At 38.1% G+C, this 21,910-nt stretch overlaps 1 protein-coding gene across 2 annotated transcripts in view; it reads left to right on the plus strand.

Moving 5' to 3' along the window:
• Window positions 1–21,910, plus strand: part of BRAF (B-Raf proto-oncogene, serine/threonine kinase) — an 80,441-nt gene that overhangs the window by 37,927 nt on the left and 20,604 nt on the right. The window contains exons 4-10 of one of the 2 annotated variants that reach the window (XM_039383182.1): window positions 5,557–5,660; window positions 6,393–6,495; window positions 7,748–7,896; window positions 8,987–9,106; window positions 17,185–17,344; window positions 18,966–19,002; window positions 20,442–20,561. In XM_039383182.1, the coding sequence (XP_039239116.1) occupies window positions 5,557–5,660; window positions 6,393–6,495; window positions 7,748–7,896; window positions 8,987–9,106; window positions 17,185–17,344; window positions 18,966–19,002; window positions 20,442–20,561 (793 nt within the window). The remainder of the gene's footprint in view (window positions 1–5,556; window positions 5,661–6,392; window positions 6,496–7,747; window positions 7,897–8,986; window positions 9,107–17,184; window positions 17,345–18,965; window positions 19,003–20,441; window positions 20,562–21,910) is intronic. The other variant, XM_027743837.2, reaches the window with a different exon arrangement.

Consider the following 21,910-nt stretch of genomic DNA (forward strand, 5'->3'; position numbering starts at 1 on the left):
TTTTGGTGTCTTCCTGAATCACTACTTGCCCAGTTCAGGAGGCACAAGTAAATTACTTTCTCCGGTATATTAAGCTACGCACTGAACACACCTCACATCTCTGTTGGCAGCTTCTCTACTATTCCTTAGTATTGTGTAGCCCACACTATTTCATAGTCTCCACTTTTGAAAGTTTCTGAATCAACTTTCAAGTTGCTATAAAAGCCTAAACCTTTTCTGATCTACAAATCTTAGGTGTATAAGTATCCTAAAAAGAAAGCCCTTAGCAATCACAATTTGGAAGTACATCCCCTGGTTCAGTAACGTGAGTTTTCTGGATGATAATCATTATGAAATGTATTTAGAGTCTCTTAGTTATAAAACAGATAAAAAGATAAGGGATGGCACTGAATGGATTTGAAATAAAATTAAGCACTCTGTGTTTCAATAAAATGCAAACTTTGTTCAGTTTACTGGACTGCAGTCATAAGAGTGCGTATTTTGGAGCAGATGAGAAACATTCTCGTGGGGAACTGATTTTGTCAAAAAATGCTGATGTGATTCAGTTCAAATGCTCTGTGGGAATCCTGACAGAAGTCTTGCTGGAATCGATGAACCCGCCGTGGTGCCTGCCTGCCGTGCGGGAGGTGCCGGCTCCTGGCAGGCAGCCGGGGCTCCCTGGGTGGGGCACTGCAGGGCTCTCTGAGCTCTCGGTGGGGCTGCACACCCTCCCTCTGGCTGGGGGTGAGCAAGAGGCTGTTCTGAAATTCCTGCTTCAGAGTCTGTTAGCTGGGAAAAAAATTGGGTTGTTTGGGTTTTTTTTTCTTAATTCTGAGTTGCTCTCCAAATCACTTTTTTGGAGCGGGGTTTTTCTTTAAATTTGCCATATTTTGGGGGTAAAAAGGGGATGAGGCAGGAAGAAGTTTCAGAGGGAGTGCTTTGTAGGGTGGTATTTCTGCTTTACAGCAGGTGCTGATAGGGACTGAAGGAGGGGGCTGAAGGGCTACATGCACAGATGGTGATAGACCATGCTGTACCAGTCTGGGAAAATGATTAATCAATACCACAAGGATTTATTCTAGCACTAAGTTCTTTTAATTTAGCCTTATGTTTCTCTGCTCAGGAGTTCTGTAGGAGAATTTTCTAAATGTGATGCTGATTCAGGATCGTGGTGATTTTTGAAAGTAATCAAAACAATTCTCTGTTTTTTTGCTGGATCTTGTTGCAAATGGCAGTGAAGAGAACAAATGTTCTACCCATGTCTCTAATTGGAAGTTGCAGAAATATGGCTTGGATTTTAATGAAGGGGACTTGGGGAAGTAATACTGAGAAATAGCAAATAATGAGTGAGCAAGATGTTTAATGCACATTTTTCATAATCCTATTGCACTTACATTGCTGTAGGCAACCTTCATTCTGATACTTCCCAAGTTTTGAGGGTTTGCATTTCTGACTTTATTGATCTCTTAAAAGAAACCCTGTAACTTCATAGATCTTGATTTTTGGCAAAATGAAAAGGAAAAAAAATTGGAAATCGCCTGAAATGGCATTATTTACAGCAGTGTAATTCATTAACACCATTGGAACTTTTAGGTTCCTGATACAGATCTTTGCTTCATGAGTTACTGGAGGATGTTGTCATCATTTATGGAGTACTGGAGGAAGAAAATGTCTTCCAGTGAGCCCAAGACTCCTTATCTCTTGTTTGATGTTAGTCACCTTCCCTCTGCTTGGCTTTTCCTCCTTGTCTTGTTCCATTCCCTCACCTAGGTCAAGATTTTACTAACCTGGTTTCTTTTAATACTTACTGCCTTGGAGTTTTCTGCCTGAGCTAGAACCTCTTCCCAATCTGTGCTGTGTTCTAAGGCTTCTTTTAGGCACTTCTTTCCCTCTGATGCTCCTTATCCAAAACAAGCCACCTTTTCTCCTAATCACAGCATGAAAGTTTCCTGTTCAGGATGTGCTTCCAATATTTCTCCAACTGTTGGCAACCAGTTCTCTCCTACAAGGTAGTTCATCACATCATTGTTTCCTGTCCTCTGCCTCATTTAGCTCTTCAGACCGTCTTCCCTCTCTCCTGCGTGTTTGTTTCCCACCAACTTGCTGATAGCAATTCCCTCTCCCAGTAGACATGTACTTTCTCTGGTCAGTTTTTAAGTTTGTCCTGCCTCTCTCCTCCCATTTCTGCCTCATGCCGAACCACTGTCCTCATTCTCTTCATTTCCCTTTTTGTCCCCATTGTCTGTCTGTCACCTTCTCAGTATTTCACTTTCTTCTTCCACTGTGGATATCAGTGGTGAAATGACTGAGGTTACTGGAAAGGTAGACCTTAATTGTCTGTGGGGAGTCGACCTCAATCCAGCAGGAGCTATACTTTAGAGGAAAAATAGCCCTGAGCCAAAGAACACTTGCTTGCTCCATCAAAATGGCTCATGACTGGACCTAATATGTGTGGGAGGTTGGAGCACACTCTGAAATCCTCAGAGATTTTAGTCAGATTCTTAAAAATACTTACTCTGTATTTGTAAATATGTATATACGTTGTAGGCAAGGAGAACTTGTCACCCGACACTGAGGGCACAGACAGGTTCTTTCAGGGATCCTTGGCAGAATGATGATCATGGCACTAATCATAGGTACAATTAAATAATTATTTTCGTAACAAGATATTAACACAGAATTTATGATTAGAATGGCACGTGATTTTTACAAGCAGAATCAGTATTGTACGATTTATAAGTAGCATAATACAGAATTTATAATACAGAATTTATAATACAGAATTTATAATACAGAATTTATAATACAGAATTTATAATACAGAATTTATAATACAGAATTTATAATACAGAATTTATAATACAGAATTCATAATACAGAATTCATAATACAGAATTCATAATACAGAGATTTCATAATACAGAATTTATAATACAGAATTACAGAATTAATACAGAATTCATAATACAGAATTATAATACAGAAAATACAGAATACAGAATTCATAATACAGAATACAGAATTCATAATACAGAATTTATAATACAGAATACAGAATTATAATACAGAATTTATAATACAGAATTTATAATACAGAATTCATAATACAGAATACAGAATACAGAATTATAATACAGAATTTATAATACAGAATTTATAATACAGAATTTATAATACAGAATTTATAATACAGAATTTATAATACAGAATTTATAATACAGAATTTATAATACAGAATTTATAATACAGAATTTATAATACAACCTCACTTATTTCTGGACCCTTTGCAGATCAAGACAAATCTTAAATACATCATATCAGTATAACAATCATAATCTAGACTCACCATTCATATAAAAGAATAGGAGTCACTCCCTCAATCCTTGGAGGAAGGAGAGGACATCCCTGGGCACTGGTATGTCCAGACAGATCTCACTGTCCAGCAGCATCTCCAGTCCAAGTTGCCCCCTTAGGACTGGGGGCTGCTCGATTTATAGACAGTGTCCTGGGAGCTCTGAGACTCCCATGTTCTGTGGCCAGGTCGTTGCCACCGCCTGGTGGCCTTGGGTGCCTGGCACCTTGAGGGCTGGCAAGGGAGGGAGCAGCCAGCCTGGCACCCAGAAACCTTGAAGCCTGTAGGGAGGGGAAGAAGAAATCTCTTCATTTTGTCTCCTTGGTTGACAGGACCTTCAGGGATTGATAATGAGGGGAAAGAGAGCAAACACATGACTCGCTCAGTCACAGGGAATGGCCGCTTGCCTCATGAAATGGTGCTGGTTATACTGACCATGTTTCCAGAGGTTGGGAGCAGGGAGTACCGGTCACAGAACGACCCTATGAACAGTTGATTTTGGTGTGACCAATTATTTTGGAAGAGACTTAAGCAGCAGAGGGCTGAGTTTTGCAATGGAATGTTGTTGACCGTATTAATGATAATAGGGGCTCCCGGGCTCCTTTTTAATATCAGTGATAGGTGTTAGTAACGACTAAGGACATTTTATGCTGCAGGAATGACCTACAAGTGACTGAAAGCCGTGGTGCTAACTTCTGGGATTCTTAATCTTTAGATTAATAAAAAGATGCATTAAACAGGAATGCAGTGTGTAAACCAAAGTCACTTAAGGCTGAGTATCGAGTTTGTAAAGCAGTGTGCTATAGGATGTTTTTTTCAAGGAATTAAGAGAAATTGTATTTTTTAAATGTTTGTGTTGACCAGATGAAATGCACAAATATCCTGTAAGAAGCACTTTCATGTTAATGGGAGGAAGATGGCGAAGCAAAATATTGCTTTATTTTGTCTCTTCTGAAAGAGCATATGTTTGAGTTCTAGAGATGCAATATATAGCGTAACCTCAAGTGGTGTTCACAAAGGTACTTTCCACTGTCATCCTTAAGTAGGACATAGAGCCCCTAAATACCCATGGAAAGTTAAGTGCAAGGAGCGAAAACTAGGCTCTGATCCAAAGCCAGTTGAAGCTGATTAAAGGACTGCATTTGTCTGCCGAGGGCTCTGGCTTAAGCCACTAGCAAGCTAGAATTGAGTTTCAGATGTTCAGATAGGCTTCTTGTGTTTGTTGAGTTTGTGAGTTTTCCTTCTGATCTGTTTTTGAAGTTCTGTTCATGATTATAGGAGATGTCCCAGTATGTACAGCACCTGAAGTCTTACATATTTTCACTGTTGAGTTCTAGAAATAGTAAATAGATAATATTCAACACCTTAACTACACTTAACCACAGAATAGGGGGTTTTTTTATGGCTTGACACTGTATAGGTATATACCCAGATTGTATACAATTGTATGCCTACACCACAGGTATACCTAGAGATGATGTACTAACTCATATAAGATATGCCTACAGCTAGAATAGAGGCAAGGAAAATATCTTTACATAGTTTGCAGTTCTTTGTTTGGCTACTTTTAGTGTGCTACTCCATTCTTCCCATCCTGTTAGATATCTAAACTTTTCAAAGAGTGAAACAGAAGAGAGGAATATGTTTTTCATATAAGAAGTATTGTAGAGTTGCAAATATAAGTTAAAGTGAGAGGTAATGGTCTGCCTGACTCGGATGACTGTTTTGTTTTACTTGTTTGCATGCTTATCTTCTGTTTTAGAAATAGAAAATAAAATATTTACATTTTATAGTAATGTTTTTTTGAGTGCAGTCCAAGTTAGTTCCTTCACTTAATTTCACTTGGCATGTTTCCCCACTGAAGTTCAGGCCAGGCTGTAAAATTATAGCTGTATGTAGTTACTAGCTGTGTGTGTGCTGGGTCTCCAGTTTCTTCCAGTTGAGAAAAGTTGGAAAGTCACTTCTAGAGTTGAATGAAGATCTCATTCCAAATGTTAGTAGAAGTGTAGAGCTTGTTCTCTCTTCTATCTGAGCTCTATTTCACGTATACTATTCACCAAACAAAAGTTTTCCCTGCTACAAAAAAGGTTTTGAAAACCTCTGACCTACCATTCTGTAAGGTATCATGAGTGGGTTTTAGCACTTGAGGGTCAAAACGTTTGCATCAGTTTAGGGAGATAAATTGGAAATTGTTTTAATTCATTTCTTTCCTATTTGACCTCTAGGTTCCAGCAAGATGTGGAGTGACAGTCCGAGACAGCCTAAAGAAAGCACTGATGATGAGAGGTCTTATTCCAGAATGCTGTGCTGTTTACAGAATACAAGATGGGTATGGTTTGTGTGGGATGGCCTTTTGTTCTTAGAATCTTACTGGAGCTACCCAGTATGGTCAGTTCTATCCAGCATTGTGGAAGTTTGGGTTTTCAAAGTTGAGAATTATATGATACTTTTCACTAGAACAATTTGTACCTCAAAGACATGTTGAAAAGAATGGCAAACTCCTAGAAAAAGGCTCAGGCGTGATACTGAGTAAATATGGGCTTATAGACTGCTGGCAAAACAGTCGTTAATCAAACTCATGTTAGCCAAACAAGTATTAAATAGGTTGTGTTAACTTCTTGGTTTTATTTCACGTGGTTATGATGCATTCTTAACTAAAAACAAGAATTCCCTTGGGGGAAAAAAAAGAGTTTTCAGCCCTAAAAAGTTTGTAGATTATTTTACTGCACACAACCAGCCATCTCTGTGCAACTCTTACGCAACAGGTACTTTCACAAACACTTTATTTGATCAGAAAGGCATCTGTCACCTTGGAGCCAAGGAATTGGCTACTACTGAAGCTGACTGGAAAAAAGTGCATTTCCTTCATGCAATTTGTCCAGGGAGGGTGTGCTTTATTTGCTGTGTGCTGAGCTTCATGTCTTGCCTTTAAAGTTTCCGGCATTTGGAGCCTGAGTAGCAAACCCCCACAGTGCAACATTTTAGCTGGTCTCACAACTTCGGCAAGAGACGTGCAAGGGCTTGTGCTCCGATGCTAATGAGAGGCTTATTTGCACTTTAGAGAGAAGAAGCCAATTGGCTGGGACACAGACATTTCCTGGCTCACGGGAGAGGAGCTGCATGTGGAAGTCTTGGAGAATGTGCCACTCACGACACACAATTTCGTATGTTCGTTTTGTGAGATATTGAGTAGGGTTACATTAACTTTGTACTTTCAAATTCAGATCAGCAACTTGGAATATTTTCTATCTGTGGCATGTGGTGGGAGTTGCAAAAAAGGTTTTTAATCACAGTAGCTTAAGTGAATTAGATACAATTGTATTTGAAGTAAGTGATGTTAGAGTACTTGATCACCCTTAATACTCTTAAGGTTTGGATGGAATACACCCTCTAAAATCTATAAATGTAGGGGGTTTAAGTCAGCACTGCATTGCAGAGCTGTAATAACAATCTACTATTTTAGTATTGCTGTATCTATAAAATGTATTCTGGGCCTCCCTGCTGGCTCTGCAGCAGCAATTAACTAATGAACTAACTATTCCCAGAGCAGTGCTGACATCATCAATGATGCTAGAGCACAAATATGTTTTGACCTGATAAGGCACCAAGTAAATGGAAGCTGCTAAACAAAATCCATCTAAATGGTACCAGCTACATACAAAATCCTGGAAATAATGTTTGTCACATTGGGAAGAAAGACCTTCTATTTCAATTTTAAAAATACCAAAATTTTATCTGCAAGCTGCTTAAAATATTTTACTCGATCTAGTTTGGCTATGGCTAGTTAGACGAAATGTAGTAGGCTTAACATTTTTTTAGTATCCTTCTGAAATTTTGATCATTACAGGTAGTAATAGAAGTAGAATGTGTTTTTATGCCAAGTATTGCTAAAATAGAAAATTAACTAAATCATTTCTCCCCCCTGTAATTTGGGGATCATACATGATCACCCTTTTGTGATTCTAAATGTTTGAGTTTCAGTAATCAAAATTACAACTATATGTGTAACCATACATTGAAGCCTTATATATAAGCCATATGTGTATTTCCAGTCCTGTGAGTGAGTGTTGGATAGAAATGTTATTTGGCCCCTGGAAAAATTAGAAGATAATATTTCAGCAGCTTTTGGTTTTATAGGTTGTATCCAATTAAATTCTGAATGTTTGTCCCTAGCACGATAATAGTGACGTTTTGCTTCAGATTTGCCACTGTCTTTCTTATCGCTAATGAAGTGAAGCATTAATTCCAATAAACACTCGAAAGAAAATTTTAATGCATGAATACTGTTTCAGAAAAGAGACAATTTTTTATGCAAATCTGTCTGATACATAAAACTGTAGGGGGGAGACAAAAGCAGATAGCCTGTCTCAGGTTTGCAGAAGGACTCTGTGTAATTGTGACTGTCTTACAACGTAGGTACGAAAAACATTCTTCACGTTAGCGTTCTGCGACTTTTGTCGAAAGCTGCTTTTCCAGGGGTTCCGGTGCCAGACGTGTGGCTACAAATTTCACCAGCGCTGTAGTACAGAAGTGCCACTGATGTGTGTTAATTATGACCAACTTGAGTAAGTAATCACAATTGGTTTTCAAGTTGAGCCTTCTAATAAGTGTACAGCTGTCAGTGGTTTCTTACATTAAATCTGGAATTGAGGAAGTCAGAGAAAGTGTCTGAAAAAAAAATATAGGGGTTCCACTGTTCTTGTGAAATTGCTTAATTCATATTCTTTCTGTGCTAGCTCAGGCAACCAGTTCATATTTCTTTGCTGGACTATGAAATGCTTTCTTTGAAGCATGAGTAGGGTTGCTGAGCACTTGACTGTATCAGACAGACTTCTCATTGTTCACAGTTGTTATTATTAATCAAAACTGGTTCTTTATTATGTGATGGCTAGGGCCTCTGTTTAAATTTTTAGCTCTGTGTTTATTCTCTTCAACCAGTTGAATATAGTGAAATTGCAGTTGCTTTTACAGAGATTGAAAACTAATCTGTTAGCAAGATAAATGCCTAGAAACATAAAAGAAAATGTCCTAAACAGTCGTGTTCTTGAATCGAGTTACTGATCTATTTGTGTAAGTCTTTGATATAGGCTAAGGATCTGGTGTAAAATGGCTCTGTGTTCTATTTCATCAGTTTTAGAAGAGGCTATTAAGTCTTCTAAATAGATTTTCATATAATGAATAGTTTAAAATGCTGGGTTTCCCCCCAAGAATTAATTTAGTTTCATCTTATGTTTGTAACTGTTTACATAGACATCTCTAGAGTTTGTGCTCAGGGTTTATGGATTACGTAGTTGTATCCATTTGACGTTTGGGTTTTGGCATTACATCAGTGCAAATGTTAAAATAAGTTTATGTACTCAATATAGGTATAGGTTGTGCATTCTTGAGGAACCAGATGTTTGCAATCCAACTAAAAGATTAAAAAGTTACTTTCCACAAAGGTTATGTTTAAGGCATGATCTTCTGATCCTCTCTGAAGTAAATAATATTTTTAACAAATCTTGCAGATTTACTGTGTAAATGTAATCTTTATTTTAAAATTTAGACTCTGATCAGTGAGCTTTTGGGGGTGTCTTGTAGTCTTTGAGTGTTATATTGTGAAGCTTCTGGGTTTTGCACAAGTTAGGTTGTTTTTGTTTTGTTCTTGCCTCACAGTTTGCTGTTTGTCTCCAAGTTCTTTGAACATCACCCCATACCACCGGAGGAGGCCTCCTTAGGAGAGACCACCCCAGCATCTGGATCGTACCCCTCAGTGCCCCCCTCAGATTCTGTTGGGTATGACCTTATTCCTGCTGTTTAATAACATAACGTTTCAGTACTGTGCTTAGAAACACTCAAAATACTGCTTTGCAACTCTTATATTTTTGTAATCTGGCTTGTCATACAAATATATCCACCTATGCTTAACTTAAAAGAAGTGAATGTTTTCATTCACAGGAATTATATAAATTAGTAATGAACCAAAGTTAAATATGTATGTAACTGTTTGTAGAATTGAGGCCTTTCCTGTTAAACTGATTTCTTCTACATGATGGCTTAGACCTGGTCTAAACTGGAAAGATTTTATACTTAAGATTATTTAATTAATTGGTTATCAAACTACAGTTTATTTGCCTTGAAGTGACATACCTCAGTTTCAGAGTAAACCACACCACTGTAAGGTTGGTGTGAACAGGGGCCAAGTCCAGGTCCATAATACTGCTTTAGTAGCTTTTCCACATACACATTGCTTTAGTATCCTCCAGACCAGCTGTCTTCCTCCTGTTCATGTTGGGATGTACCAATAGCATCTGTTTGCTGCAGCTCCAGGTTTTGCAGAATTAGACCTCTAAAACTGACCATCCCCCCTGTATTTCCAACAAAGATTCTGGACCCTTTTTCCTTGAAGAGATAAGTGACCATATTTAGATGATGTTCCCAGTAGTGAGGAGATCAATGACACCATCCAGCACTAGGGAGTTGAACAAATCTCCAGGGAAGAGTAACTCAGGGATGTGTATCACAGTCAAGAAACCTGATGCAGCTTTATTAAGAACACCAAATACAAAAGCCTTCAGAAAACTATCCCCAGGACATGTGTGCTGCGTGGAATTGGGCTGCAATTGGCAGAGAGGCTCCTCTGGATTAGTGACCATTGTGCCCAGACTAAAGCAGAAACAAACTGGAAGCTACACAGGCGCTTACGGACTCTTAACTAGAAGATAAATTCTCTGGACAGCCAAGACTATTTTATGGAAGATCAAATATGGTGCCTCCCAGGACAATAGATTGATAGTCCTGCAGAGGGAACCTCATTTGGTAAGTACAGAGATTATCTTCTTATTTGTACTATATTGTATGTGTAGATTCAAGTGAATTCAAAAGTGCTTCTTCCAGGTAGTAGATGTTGCCTTTATATCCCGTGGATGTTAGTACAGCACATTGTGGACAAGGCTGTTATGGTTCTCTTAAGTGCAGCAGGCTCTGCCTTTCTCATGGTACAGCCGAAATTATAACCAGGCTAGAACTATTAATCCATGAAAAAACTTGTTCATACCAACTGTTTTAAACAGCAGCAGATGCCAAAGGCACTTATAATATAGCCCTAATCCTAATACTCTAAATTTTTCTGCTTTTTAATTATCTTTGCCTCACATTAGTCCATTCTTACCAGTTTATGAAGATACAACAGTATGGATTATCTTAATTGATAAGACTTCAATCAGTCTCAGTTTTGTGAAGTGAAAATGGAAAGGAAAAGCTGAAACCAAAGCTGGTTAATGCCTTAAGGTTTTTAACTTGACATCTATAAAAATGCTAACTTTTAAATATACTTGCCAGTTGGTTTTAAGGCGCTTTTCCCAAATGTTGCATCTGTAAATGTTTGTAATTGCAGAAGCTGTAAAAGGTGTCTGGCTTCCTCCTTTTTGCTTTCTTGCTTTGCCATACACTTCATTGTTAAACAAGACAAAAAAAAAGCATACATCATGTCTGCAAAATTATGTTCATTTTGAAAATGGTTTATGATTATCAGCTGGTGTTTGTAAGTAATATGCATGTTAGTCAGGAGATTTTCTCCAAGCATCTGTGTGTGCAGTATTTCCTTTCCAGAACTAGCTCAGATGTTATTATATGAGCATATGGCAGTGTCCATACCTTTTTCCAGGTATCTTTTTGCCTTTCTTTAGTAATACTTCTCTGCTTTTTAAAAACATAATTGTGGAAAGACTAATTTGTCTGAATTTAAGAAGCTGGCCTTTTCCATAAAAACATGTGCTTACCTGTGGTTTTGTTAAAGGGTATTGCTGCAATATGGGACAACAGCTCAAGTGGAACAAAAAAGAAGGGCTGCCATTTGAGATTATCTTGTCTGGGAGGAGAATAAGGGATTGAAATCTGAGAGTTGGGCAATGGGATGTAAAATATGAGGAACTAGCGCTTTAATAACACTTACTAGATTAATAATTGTTCCTTTGATTTCTCTGTTCTCCTAGCATCTTGCATGGCTCAGCCCACAGAGGAAGGGATGTTACTAATCGTTTGGTAAACCTGAGGAAAGAGAAGGCAAACATCCTTCTTCATCTCTAGCCTTGTGAAGGGATTCCAGCGGCAGGCAGAGTGCCCAAAGAAAGGAAGTTTGTGTTGCAAGACAAGCTCGAGAGCAAAGGCGTGTGTGACATGCTGAGACATTGTCAAGGGATCAAATGGAAAAGTTTGAAAGAGAAAGGGACATAAAGGAAAAGACCATTGGACATGATGCAAAAGCTGCTAAACATGCGGGAGAACTGTTTCACTTTGGTCATGTGTAACATCCTAAAGCAATCCAGTCCTGTAGCCTTTCATTCTTCCAACTGAAAGCGTTAGGCAGTCCCTCCAGGTGTTCCACCCAAAGATGAGGGAGCACATATGGTCCCACTTGCACATCTCTGAACATTGTGTATCCAGCCTCCACATTAGGTCTTGTGTCCCATTTTAGTTCTTTCCGTTTGCACTCTCCTCTTGTGCTAAAGCAGCCATTTTAGTTATAATCTGCACTTAACTGGAAAGAAATACAAGAAGTGTAGGTCTCCCTAATAAGAGCCATTTGTAATAAAATTGAAGTAAGCAAACTGTATATGATACATTGTATTTGTTTTGTTCATTGCACTGTCATAAAGTTTCTTCTGTATCTTTGCTCGTAAAATACAAGCACAGAATTTCTTTGAACCCAGTTCCCTCCATCTCAAATACCTGCATAAGGGAGAGATTAGCCATTCAGAATATTCCAAACTTGTCTTTTTCAACTCTGATCTGTTCTCTTAGATGTTGTGATGTTGGACAAAGCTCAGCACACACATGAGGCAGGTGTTATGGCAGGGTAAGTAACCTGTGGAGTGGGTGTAAGAGGGCATGTGGTCAGACCTGGAATAGCACAGGGGCAGGTTGCACTTGGTAAAAGCCAAAAACGTCTGCGTTGCTCCAGGCAGAACACTGCTGGTAGGCAAGTTGGCAACATCTTGGCTCTTTGAAAAACAACATTTCCCAATATGCTTCATCTTCTAAGTTGGAGGAAGAAAGAGGGAATGTCTGGTGCACCGTTCTTGGAAGCTTGCCAGTCCCTGCCTTTGAGCAGGCTCCAGCCTGTGATTAAACACCTCTGCTTTCCTTTCTGTCTTCCAAATGTTCACTGATCATTCTGCCCTAGCCAAAGATATTTAAATGTCTAGAAAAGCTTCTGAAAAGCCAAGGAAGCAAAGACACAGTCTTACAATATTGTATTTAGTACTACAATGGCATTTAGATCCCATGGTGTTTAAGTGAGCAAAAGCTTTGTGTTTTATTTCATAAAACAAATTTTCCCCTAAAAATGCTGGCAGAATCTTTTCCAGGCCTTTCCATGTAAATGTTCCCAAAGTTCCTACAAAATACAACTTGATACGCATTCTTGCCAAGCAGAAAAGGACTGGTACCAGAATCTTCAGAAAAATTGCTTCTAGCCTGTACAACAGGAGGGGAAAACCTCTTACTCTCCAGAACTTTATTAGAAAAACACGCTAGTGAGCTGAAACCTGGTTTGGAGGACTAATGACAGCAGTGTGATTCTCTTGATAGCCCCTGGTGTATGAAGCTTTTGGAAATGTTAGGCTTGTCAGCTCTGATCTGGGCCCAAGGGCCAGTATAAATAAATGCACACCGTTGTGATAATCCTGGCAGTTCTTTTTCACCTGCAAGCCAACACGCATGAAAACAAGTTATCATGGTATAGAAAACTGCACTGATTTTTAAGAGGTAATGACTGTTACAGAACTGTCTCGTGTTACTTCTAGACTGACTTCAAAGGATGCTGCAAGAGTGATCTTCACCTTGTAGTTACAAATGGATACTGCTGTCCTTTTCTCCAAATCACCATTTCATTTGAGGTTATTGAATATTTCCAGGCTGCAGAGTTGGGGAAAAAAAAAAAAATGTTTTCTGGCAATATCTGTGGAGTACTATGATAATTAAATCACTAGCTGAAATATCATTGTATCACAGATTCTTAGCAGTCCTTAGAACCTTCTTGAAAATGGAAGTGCACTGCACTTCATGAACAGCAGTAACAAAAAACAAATCCGGTCATACTCTGGTGTAAGCAAAATTAATCAAAAAAAGTGCCTTAAAACACGTTTTAGATTTGGCCTAGGTATGACTGTGCAACCTACAGGTGAATAGTGCATACAACACTGAGCCCTGTGGCTGAACTGAGATGTACTTGTTCAGGCTAGAAGGGGAATAGGGAAAATCTCAGTCGATTCAAAAAGGAACTGACACACACCTCATAATTGGAACTAGGTGACTGAATTTTCAGTTTAAGCCTTTGCCCAACTGCAGCAAAATAAAAGTACGGGAAAAAAAAATTGAAGCCCAAACAAACATATTTTGAAAAAAATCTTTCCTGAGTAGACCAGCTCCTAAACATTTATGAAACATCACATTGATGAGTTAAAGGAGAGTGCAGAAAATCTGTATAAAAATCTTCTTTTGTATTTGTAAAGTGAACTAACTTATATCATTACAATTTCTAAATCTGGTGGAGGTACTGTATATGATTTTATAAAATTGCTTGTTCATATATAATGTACCATGTGTGGACACTTCTCTGAGTTACCTTACTCATTCCTGTGGATCCAGTTTTGTGGAATAGTAGATCTGTGGACACAATGGCATTTGCTGTGCTTGCTAAAGGGTATAAAAATTTTACATCTTATATTCAGTTATTCTTGTCTCCTGACAAAACCTCTTTCTGCTTTGTCTTGATAAAAAGGGAGGGAACAATATACTTACCCCAGATACATGGTCCAAGGTAGAAGTTTGGTCATATTGTCAGGAAAGGTTATAACATTAAATTGAGATTTGGCAATTATCACCCTGTTGTCTCAGAAGCTGAGAATCATTGTTGAAGGAATGCCCACGTCTAAGAGTCTGGGAGAAAGTGGTCAAGATGAGGTAGTATAACCACTCCAATATTGATCTTATTTGTAGAAGGTCTCCTTTAGCAGGGTGGCTGTAAACAGCTCACAGAGTCCACAGGAGCAACAGAAACTCAGATCCTGGTATTCAGCTTGAGGCTACTTTAAGCCTCAGCCTGCTGTACGTTTATGTCACAGTAAACAGTTCTTTGTAGGAGTTATTCTGGTCCTCTTTGATTTTTTTTATTTTATTTTTTTTGACTAATGTGTTTTCATAGCCTACAGAACAAGTTTTGGGACTGACCTGGAATAGACAATGTCACCCTTTCCCAAATGATGATGTCTTGTCCTTGTAGCTCCAGTGTCCCTTCTGCTCTTCTAGAGCAATTAAAATGTAGGAATACTGTACAAACAGGCTTTTGGTAGCTCAGAGGGTTGCTGCATTCTTTGGAGTGATGTGCTTTGACAGATCAAGATCTCAATGCAGATCAAGATATAGCTTTTGCCACACAGAGGCAGAAGCTGATGGTAATATCCTCTGAACCTGTGATCTCAGTAGGCCATCTTGGCCAGCAAACCACTTGTGTCTTTCTCTTCATTAGTTCCCTTTTTCAAGCAAAGTTCCCATTTAGCAAAAATAACCTACCTTTTTATAAGTGTCCCAAGGACACCCAATAATAAAATTCTGACGGAGCACATGGCTAAGTGCTTATGAGGTTCCCATCTCTGGATTCTTGGTGTCAGAAGCCCAGAGACCCTCACAATAATAGTTCAGAGACTCAAAAAAAAAAAAAAAAAAAAAGGGAATTCTTTATCAGCCTGTGATTATTTACTAAAGATCTAGACTTCCCCCAGTTAGAATTTAATGACTGGAAAAAGCTATTAAAATTGTTTTCAAATATGTGTGATAGCACGCTATCTGTGCTAGCAACATGATGGACGTGGTGACCTGTGCCCAGAAATACAGAAGCAGCAGATGACCATTTATGACTCAAAGGAGGATGTAATTGAAACAATACTTTTTCAATCTGGTTTTCTCTCTGTTATCTTACTGATGATCACAGAAATCTGGTTGCTTCTGTCCTCGTCATGTGGCAGAGCTCAGATAGTGTCTCACGCTCATTCCTACTGCAGTGATCTGAGGGATGTTCTTACACATCTCCCTTAATTTCCTTATTACCAGAGAACTCTCAGGAAGTTTAGCAGGAATTAGCTATCCAAACAATGCCAGTACCGACCTGGCTGAGACACTTTTTACACTTCTTGTATTTTTTTGTGCAACATCTGACACATTTGCCTTAACATGAAAATAAAGTACCTTAAAATGTCAACCAAGTGCATTCCCAGTATTTATATTCTGTCATGTGACAATAAGTAACTGTTTTTTTAAAAATTAGCGTGGCTAAACCCCCTGCCTCTTCTTCCCTGCCACACTTCCCAAACATATGTATTTTACTACAAGACTTACTAGACTGTTGCTTGCATTAATTCACAAGAGCTTTGTTTTGCCAATCTCAATTTTGTGAGATTGTCGGCCAGGAAGGAAAAGATGACAAGTCCTTAGGATACAGATAGCACTGAGTTCTGGGACCAGTGCCAAACTACATAAACTCTTCAGTGAAAGGTAGGATAGTAGTGTTTAAAGCAGACCTGAAAAAAATGCCAAGAGATCCTGGTGAAAATGTTAGTTGCCTCTAAATACCTTTGGAGAGGCCAAGGAGTGTTTACTTATAGGAGGTGGCTCCAGGACCTATTGCTGCTATATGCTGCTCTATGTTTTATTTCTGAAGCTTCTCCCTGTGGGCACTGCTTTTGTGGGCATAGTAATTAATCCCTGAGTCATTGAATGGGTGGAGGACTCCACTCCTCTCTTAGAATTTGGCAAGAAAAACCCTTGCTCCTAAAACCCTTGTTGTCAGATACCATATATACTTTAACATAAAATTTTCTTTGACAAAGCTGTCAAGTGTTTTCATTGACCTTTTGCCTTATATCCATTAGATTGAATCATTAGACTTAACAGGGACTGACCTTGACTAGAGTAAGAGATAATTGCCAATTTATTGTACTTCAACAAAATTAACGGATAACCAAAGAAGTGACTTTCTGCCTTTTTACAAACAAAAAACCAAGAGATGTTTTGTCTTTTAGATATTCAATTCATTATACAATAAATTGAAGACTTAATCTACATTTATGACTGCCAGTGTTTAAATTTCTTCAAGAATCTTGTCTGTGTAGTCTAAATGTTTATCATTCAAGTCAAACCTATTGCATTGCCTAACTGTAGCACTGTAAATAACATTTGAAATGTTGCACTATTCAAAGTTATTACTTACAGATTGAGATTAAAAGGTGATATGTTGATTTTTATTACATCAACATTGGCCATGTTATTTTTAGTATCAATTATAGTTGGCCATATTATTAATCAGTTAGGTTCAATGACCATATGTAATTTCCACTCTATATTTGCTGATCAATAATCCTGTCCATACAATTTGTTTTGTGACATTTTCTAACTGTGAAATTGATGTGAGATGTTAAGCATTTTTAGTTCTTGATGGGTTACCATTTTAAAGAGTGTACTGCATTGACTCAGAGGAAACTGCAGAGTATCTTTCTATCTGCAGTGCATGTTGGGCTACATGAATTTTTCAGATCAGGATTTATTGTTACTAGTTTGGTATGGCATGGTAGAGTTTTTTGTTTTGTTTTAACTCAGAACTCTTCACAGCCATGTAATTAGGTAGTTTATGCAGCAGAGAGTTGTTGCAATTGATCATAGGAGAGATCGTTCATTATAAAATGTTTTTATTCAGGCCTTTAGATCAGTTTTTTTATGTATGTATTATTATAGTTGAAAAGGACTTACCACACCCACTATGCAGTGTTTGAAGCCATTTGTAGACCTAAATCCTCTTTTTCCTTGACTTTGTTTCTCAGACCACCAATTCTCCCTAGTCCTTCTCCTTCAAAATCCATTCCAATCCCACAGCCCCTCCGACCAGCAGATGAAGACCATCGGAATCAGTTTGGGCAACGCGACCGATCCTCTTCAGCTCCCAATGTCCACATCAATACAATTGAGCCAGTCAATATTGATGTAAGTATTAATAACAGTTAGATCAAGAATAGTAGATTCGATGTGTTCATTTTGAATATCAGTGCATTAGGTTTATCGTGTGCACGCAAGTGCTGTGTTTCTAAGCTAATCCTCAGTGGTCTATCAGAGTCTTCAAGGACCATTCATTTTTCATTTTTTCATAGATTCATTTTTGCTGTTGAGAGCTGTAAGAACACAAATAACCCATTCTCCAAAAGGAGAACTGCCTCTTGACAGTCCTGTCCTTTTCATTTTCAAATAAACATTTTGCCCCAAACCACTGCTTTTTTTTTGTGTTATTAGTCCCAAGGCTCTTGCTGCTAGCTTTAGCCAGTAACCACTCTTGCAAGCCATTCTGTGTGTTAAACATATTTTTATGCAAGATAGAGGTTTTTAGTACTTGTATTCCAAGTAACATTTTTGGCATTGGAGAAAATTGAATTATTAAGTTAAGCTGAGTTCAGATATACCAATAGTACCTTAGGATTTCAAGAGCCCAGTATATGTTCTGAGCATTCTTTTAGAGTGTTCAGAAACAGCTACACTTAACTCATTTTCCACGTTTTTGAAATCTCTGAATGGTGAAATGTAACTAATAATAGTGGCTGATATTAGTGTAAGGACAGTTAAAACCTTTCAAAATGTTGATCACGACAACCACTTTCTAATTTTGCTAAAATACACAGCTTGTATTTTACCCTTAAGTCTGCTCTCTAGAAATTATTCATTTGTCAGATGAATAGTCTTGAAGTCTGCCTGGACACTGAGGCACAAAATCTGTTTTGCATGTGAGCTGATGGAAAGGTGAAGTGTTAGTTTTAAGAGTGTGGCTGTGTAGACATTTACATATGATATGTGGCACTGGTGCAGCTGAGGCATAGCCAGTGCCTTCAGCAGCAGCGTAGGTGTATGAGGGAACAAATATAATTGTGTAACAAAAAAGGGAACAAAGATAATTGTGTAACAAAAAAAAAAAAAGCTTCGTGATGAAAACGGTTGGAATACAGATGGAAACTGTTAGAATTTTCTGCTTTTCTTCTGTTTAGAAAATCCTTAGCATAGTTTGCTTTTAGTTGCAAAAGATACTCTCAGTTCACAGTGTATTGCAAGCAAAGGAAACCTTTTGCAGTTAGTCATTTCTGAGAAGAACAGAGTGCGCCTGGCTATGCAAATCAGGTCTGTTGTTTTAAGAAAAAGTGAAGCAGGACTCATCTGACTGATGTACCTCAGTACAGGAAATTGATGTCCCAGCTTCTAATGTGGCACTTCAAATCATTTGTGCCACAAACAGTGTAACTAGAACATTTAGTTCAATATTTCTTCACACATTTTGGCCACCTCTATTTTTAAATCAATATTTTCATGTCAGCATTTGGGTAGTGTACATTTCACTTTACTACCGAGAGATGCTGTTTTAGAGCAACTGATTTTGAGAAGTTTAGTAGTTGTTTTAAGTAGTTCTTTGGAGTCACTGCTATTATTAAATCAGAATAGGAAACCACTTTTATTTCATGGACAGCACATGACATTATGGATTCTCAAATTGATCAATATCAATTGATTCCAGAATCTAAATGTTAATACCTAAATTAAATACAGATTTTTTTTTAATTTGTTTTAGGAATTGATTAGAGACCAGGGTTTACGAGGAGAGGGAGGTAAGTAGCATTTAAACTAACTACTGTGTTACACTTAATTACACAACCACTCTGTCCTTTCCCGTTACCCTACTTCCTTCTACAAAACACAGGCACAAAGGAAAATATGACTAGAACAAAAAGTGAATTTACATTTGCTTGTCCATGAACTTAGTATTTGTCTCACGAAGATTTGAGTCATTTGCTGGTCATTCTGGGAGCGGGGGAGATGGAAGGAGAAAAAGTTTTGAAGTAGTACCTAGTTTTTTTAGTTTTAAAATTAATTTGCACTCTCACTTCTTTGTTCTCTCTCTCTCTCTCTCTCACACACACACACATTCACTCACATGGCTGCACACAGATACACTATAACTTCCCAAGTCTCTCTCAGAGATTTTTACACCTGTTGTTATATTTTCACCCATGGAAACGGTGGGGGTTTTTATTATTGAAAACCATCGACATGGTAGACGGGCCATCCATGTGAACTGCTGCATCCTAAAGCAGTGTGAAATACTCCAGTTCTTCTCCCCCTCTGCCCTGCTGAAGTTGCTGCTTTGCTGTACTGCATGCCTGTGCTACTCTTGGAAGCAGGTTGTTAGGACCTTTCACTAAAGCCAGAGTTTTTTGTGTTTCCTTCAGTAATGCACAGCCCTAATTCACAGTTAAGTCAGAACTAGTACCAGAAAGTTTATTTTTCTTCACATGTTGAGCACAGGCCTGTTAAGTCACTTCTCCCACTGGCTTCTGAAGTCCGGGTAGGGCTTCTTATGTGCTGTATTATATTCCTATGAATATAATAATAAAATAGAACTATTGGAAATAAAGAAGTAGTAAGTAGGGCAGGCATATGACAGTTTTTCCAACTCTAAATCAGTAACACTGTTGTCTCCTACTAATTATAACTTGCTTCAACCATAAGTTAGGTCTGAATTACCTTAGTGCACTCTTTCCTGATCTCTAAGATTTTGTTCTGTGGGCTGTCACTGACTTTCTTTGTCCCGTGCAAATCTGGTATTTGGTAGAATACTACCTGCCTACTGCATTGTGTTTGATGGAGCTGTCTTTAATTATGCCAGCAATAGAACACTTTTGAAAAAGAAATTTCCTTTAAACCTGCAAGCTTACTAATTGAAAGTTACCAGTTTTAGGTATTTTTATATGTGTTGATAGGTGTGGCTTTCCACAGTTTTGCCCATTTTGTCCAGCATTTAAATGTTGTGCAATCATGTTGGTTTTAACTTTTGATCATAAACTGTCTGTTTGGCATCTGAAAACAATTGGCTGTTCCCGGTCCTGAAACAGTGTTATTAGTAATTGACTTTTTTTTTTTCCTTCAAAGTTCAGAAGCAATCTATGAATAGGAGTCAAAGCATCCTAGTTATTTCCCATGACTTCTTTCATTTCTTCTATGTGTCTGTCTTTCTGTCTCTGCCTGCCCGTCTCTTTCTCTCTAACAGCCCCTTTGAACCAGCTGATGCGCTGTCTTCGGAAATACCAATCCCGGACTCCCAGTCCCCTCCTTCATTCTGTCCCCAGTGAAATAGTGTTTGATTTTGAGCCTGGCCCAGTGTTCAGAGGTAGTTGGGCTCTTCTTTCTTGTTTTCACCCAAACAAAATAAGTAAAACCACAGATGCTGTTTGTGCCTCACCCTCACACCGTGTGTATGTAAGTGTGTGAGTTTATCAAAACACCTCTGTTTTTTGCTTGGCCTGGCTGGAATGCTTTGAATGTGCTTTTCACACATACTCACTTTCACCGTTACACGCTTGAAAATGACTATAAATAAAGTCTGACTTAAATCTTCAAAAGCAAGGAATTTCATAGTTGAGGTTTTTCTGTGGACCTCAGCATAATTTTTTTAACCAAAGGTCCTTGGATTGCACTGCAGTGATTTTAAAGATAAAATTATGTCCTTAACTTAGAATTTCCTTGGCTGTTCAGTTTAAGTCAGTTCAGTGCTATAACAGTTTTCTATATTTGATATTCTTTGTTTTGAGAACTAATCTAGGAAATTAAATGTGAATTACAAACATTTCCATTGATATCTTGTTAGGTCGCAAGGTTTTCAAGTAACGTGTTATGTCAACTTTTGACAAATACTTCATTTTGAGAGTGTGCTGTTGACATCACATTGGGGTCCTAGATGGTTTAGAACATGTAGTTTTTATTTAGTTAGCAGATTTCCACTGAAACAGCATTTGTGTCCTGTACTATGTAAAAAACACAGATTTTCATATCATTGACCCTGGGGGTTATTCAGGCCTTAAGCTGTCAATGGATCTGTTGTATTGCACAAAATCCCGAAAAAACTCTGTGGGATTTTATATGCTGGAGAAACCAACTACTGAGTAACAGCATGAAATGTAAATTCTCGTGTCTATACGTATACGTGTAGAAATGGTCAGTTCAGTGCATGTAGTGTGGTTTTCAAATGCTACCATCTTGGCTGTTTCAAAGACTTTTGTTTCAGAATATATCAAGAGCAGTTCACCTTATGAACTTGTAAAGTTCTTCCAGAAGTCTTTGTAAGAAGACAGGTGTTCCCAACAAGCAAACTGGCTACAGAATGGAATACGTTACGTACAGCTTCAGAGTCCAAGCTATTGACTTAAGTCCAACATTATCTGAAGTATTCTACTCTAATAACTTGGAAAACAGGCCATCTGGTATTATTATGAACAGATTAACTACAATGTTCTGCCATGTGCTGTAAGCATTTTTGGTGAAGGGTGAATATTGTGCTAGTGTTTCTATACTGTGGTATTAAAATCATGTAGGAGACTTTAGTTACCTCAAAAGAAAACGCATTCTGGTAGAGCTTTGCTGTTGCAGAGAAAGTCTGTAACCCAGTAAACTTTTTGAAAATTGCTTATGTTCTGGAAACATCATACATTTAATTCCATGTATGTATGATGAATTATATAA

Source organism: Pipra filicauda, unplaced genomic scaffold (genome assembly GCF_003945595.2).
Source record: "Pipra filicauda isolate LSUMZ 115617 unplaced genomic scaffold, ASM394559v2 scaffold2_size9829703_pilon, whole genome shotgun sequence".
Lineage (NCBI taxonomy): Eukaryota > Metazoa > Chordata > Aves > Passeriformes > Pipridae > Pipra > Pipra filicauda.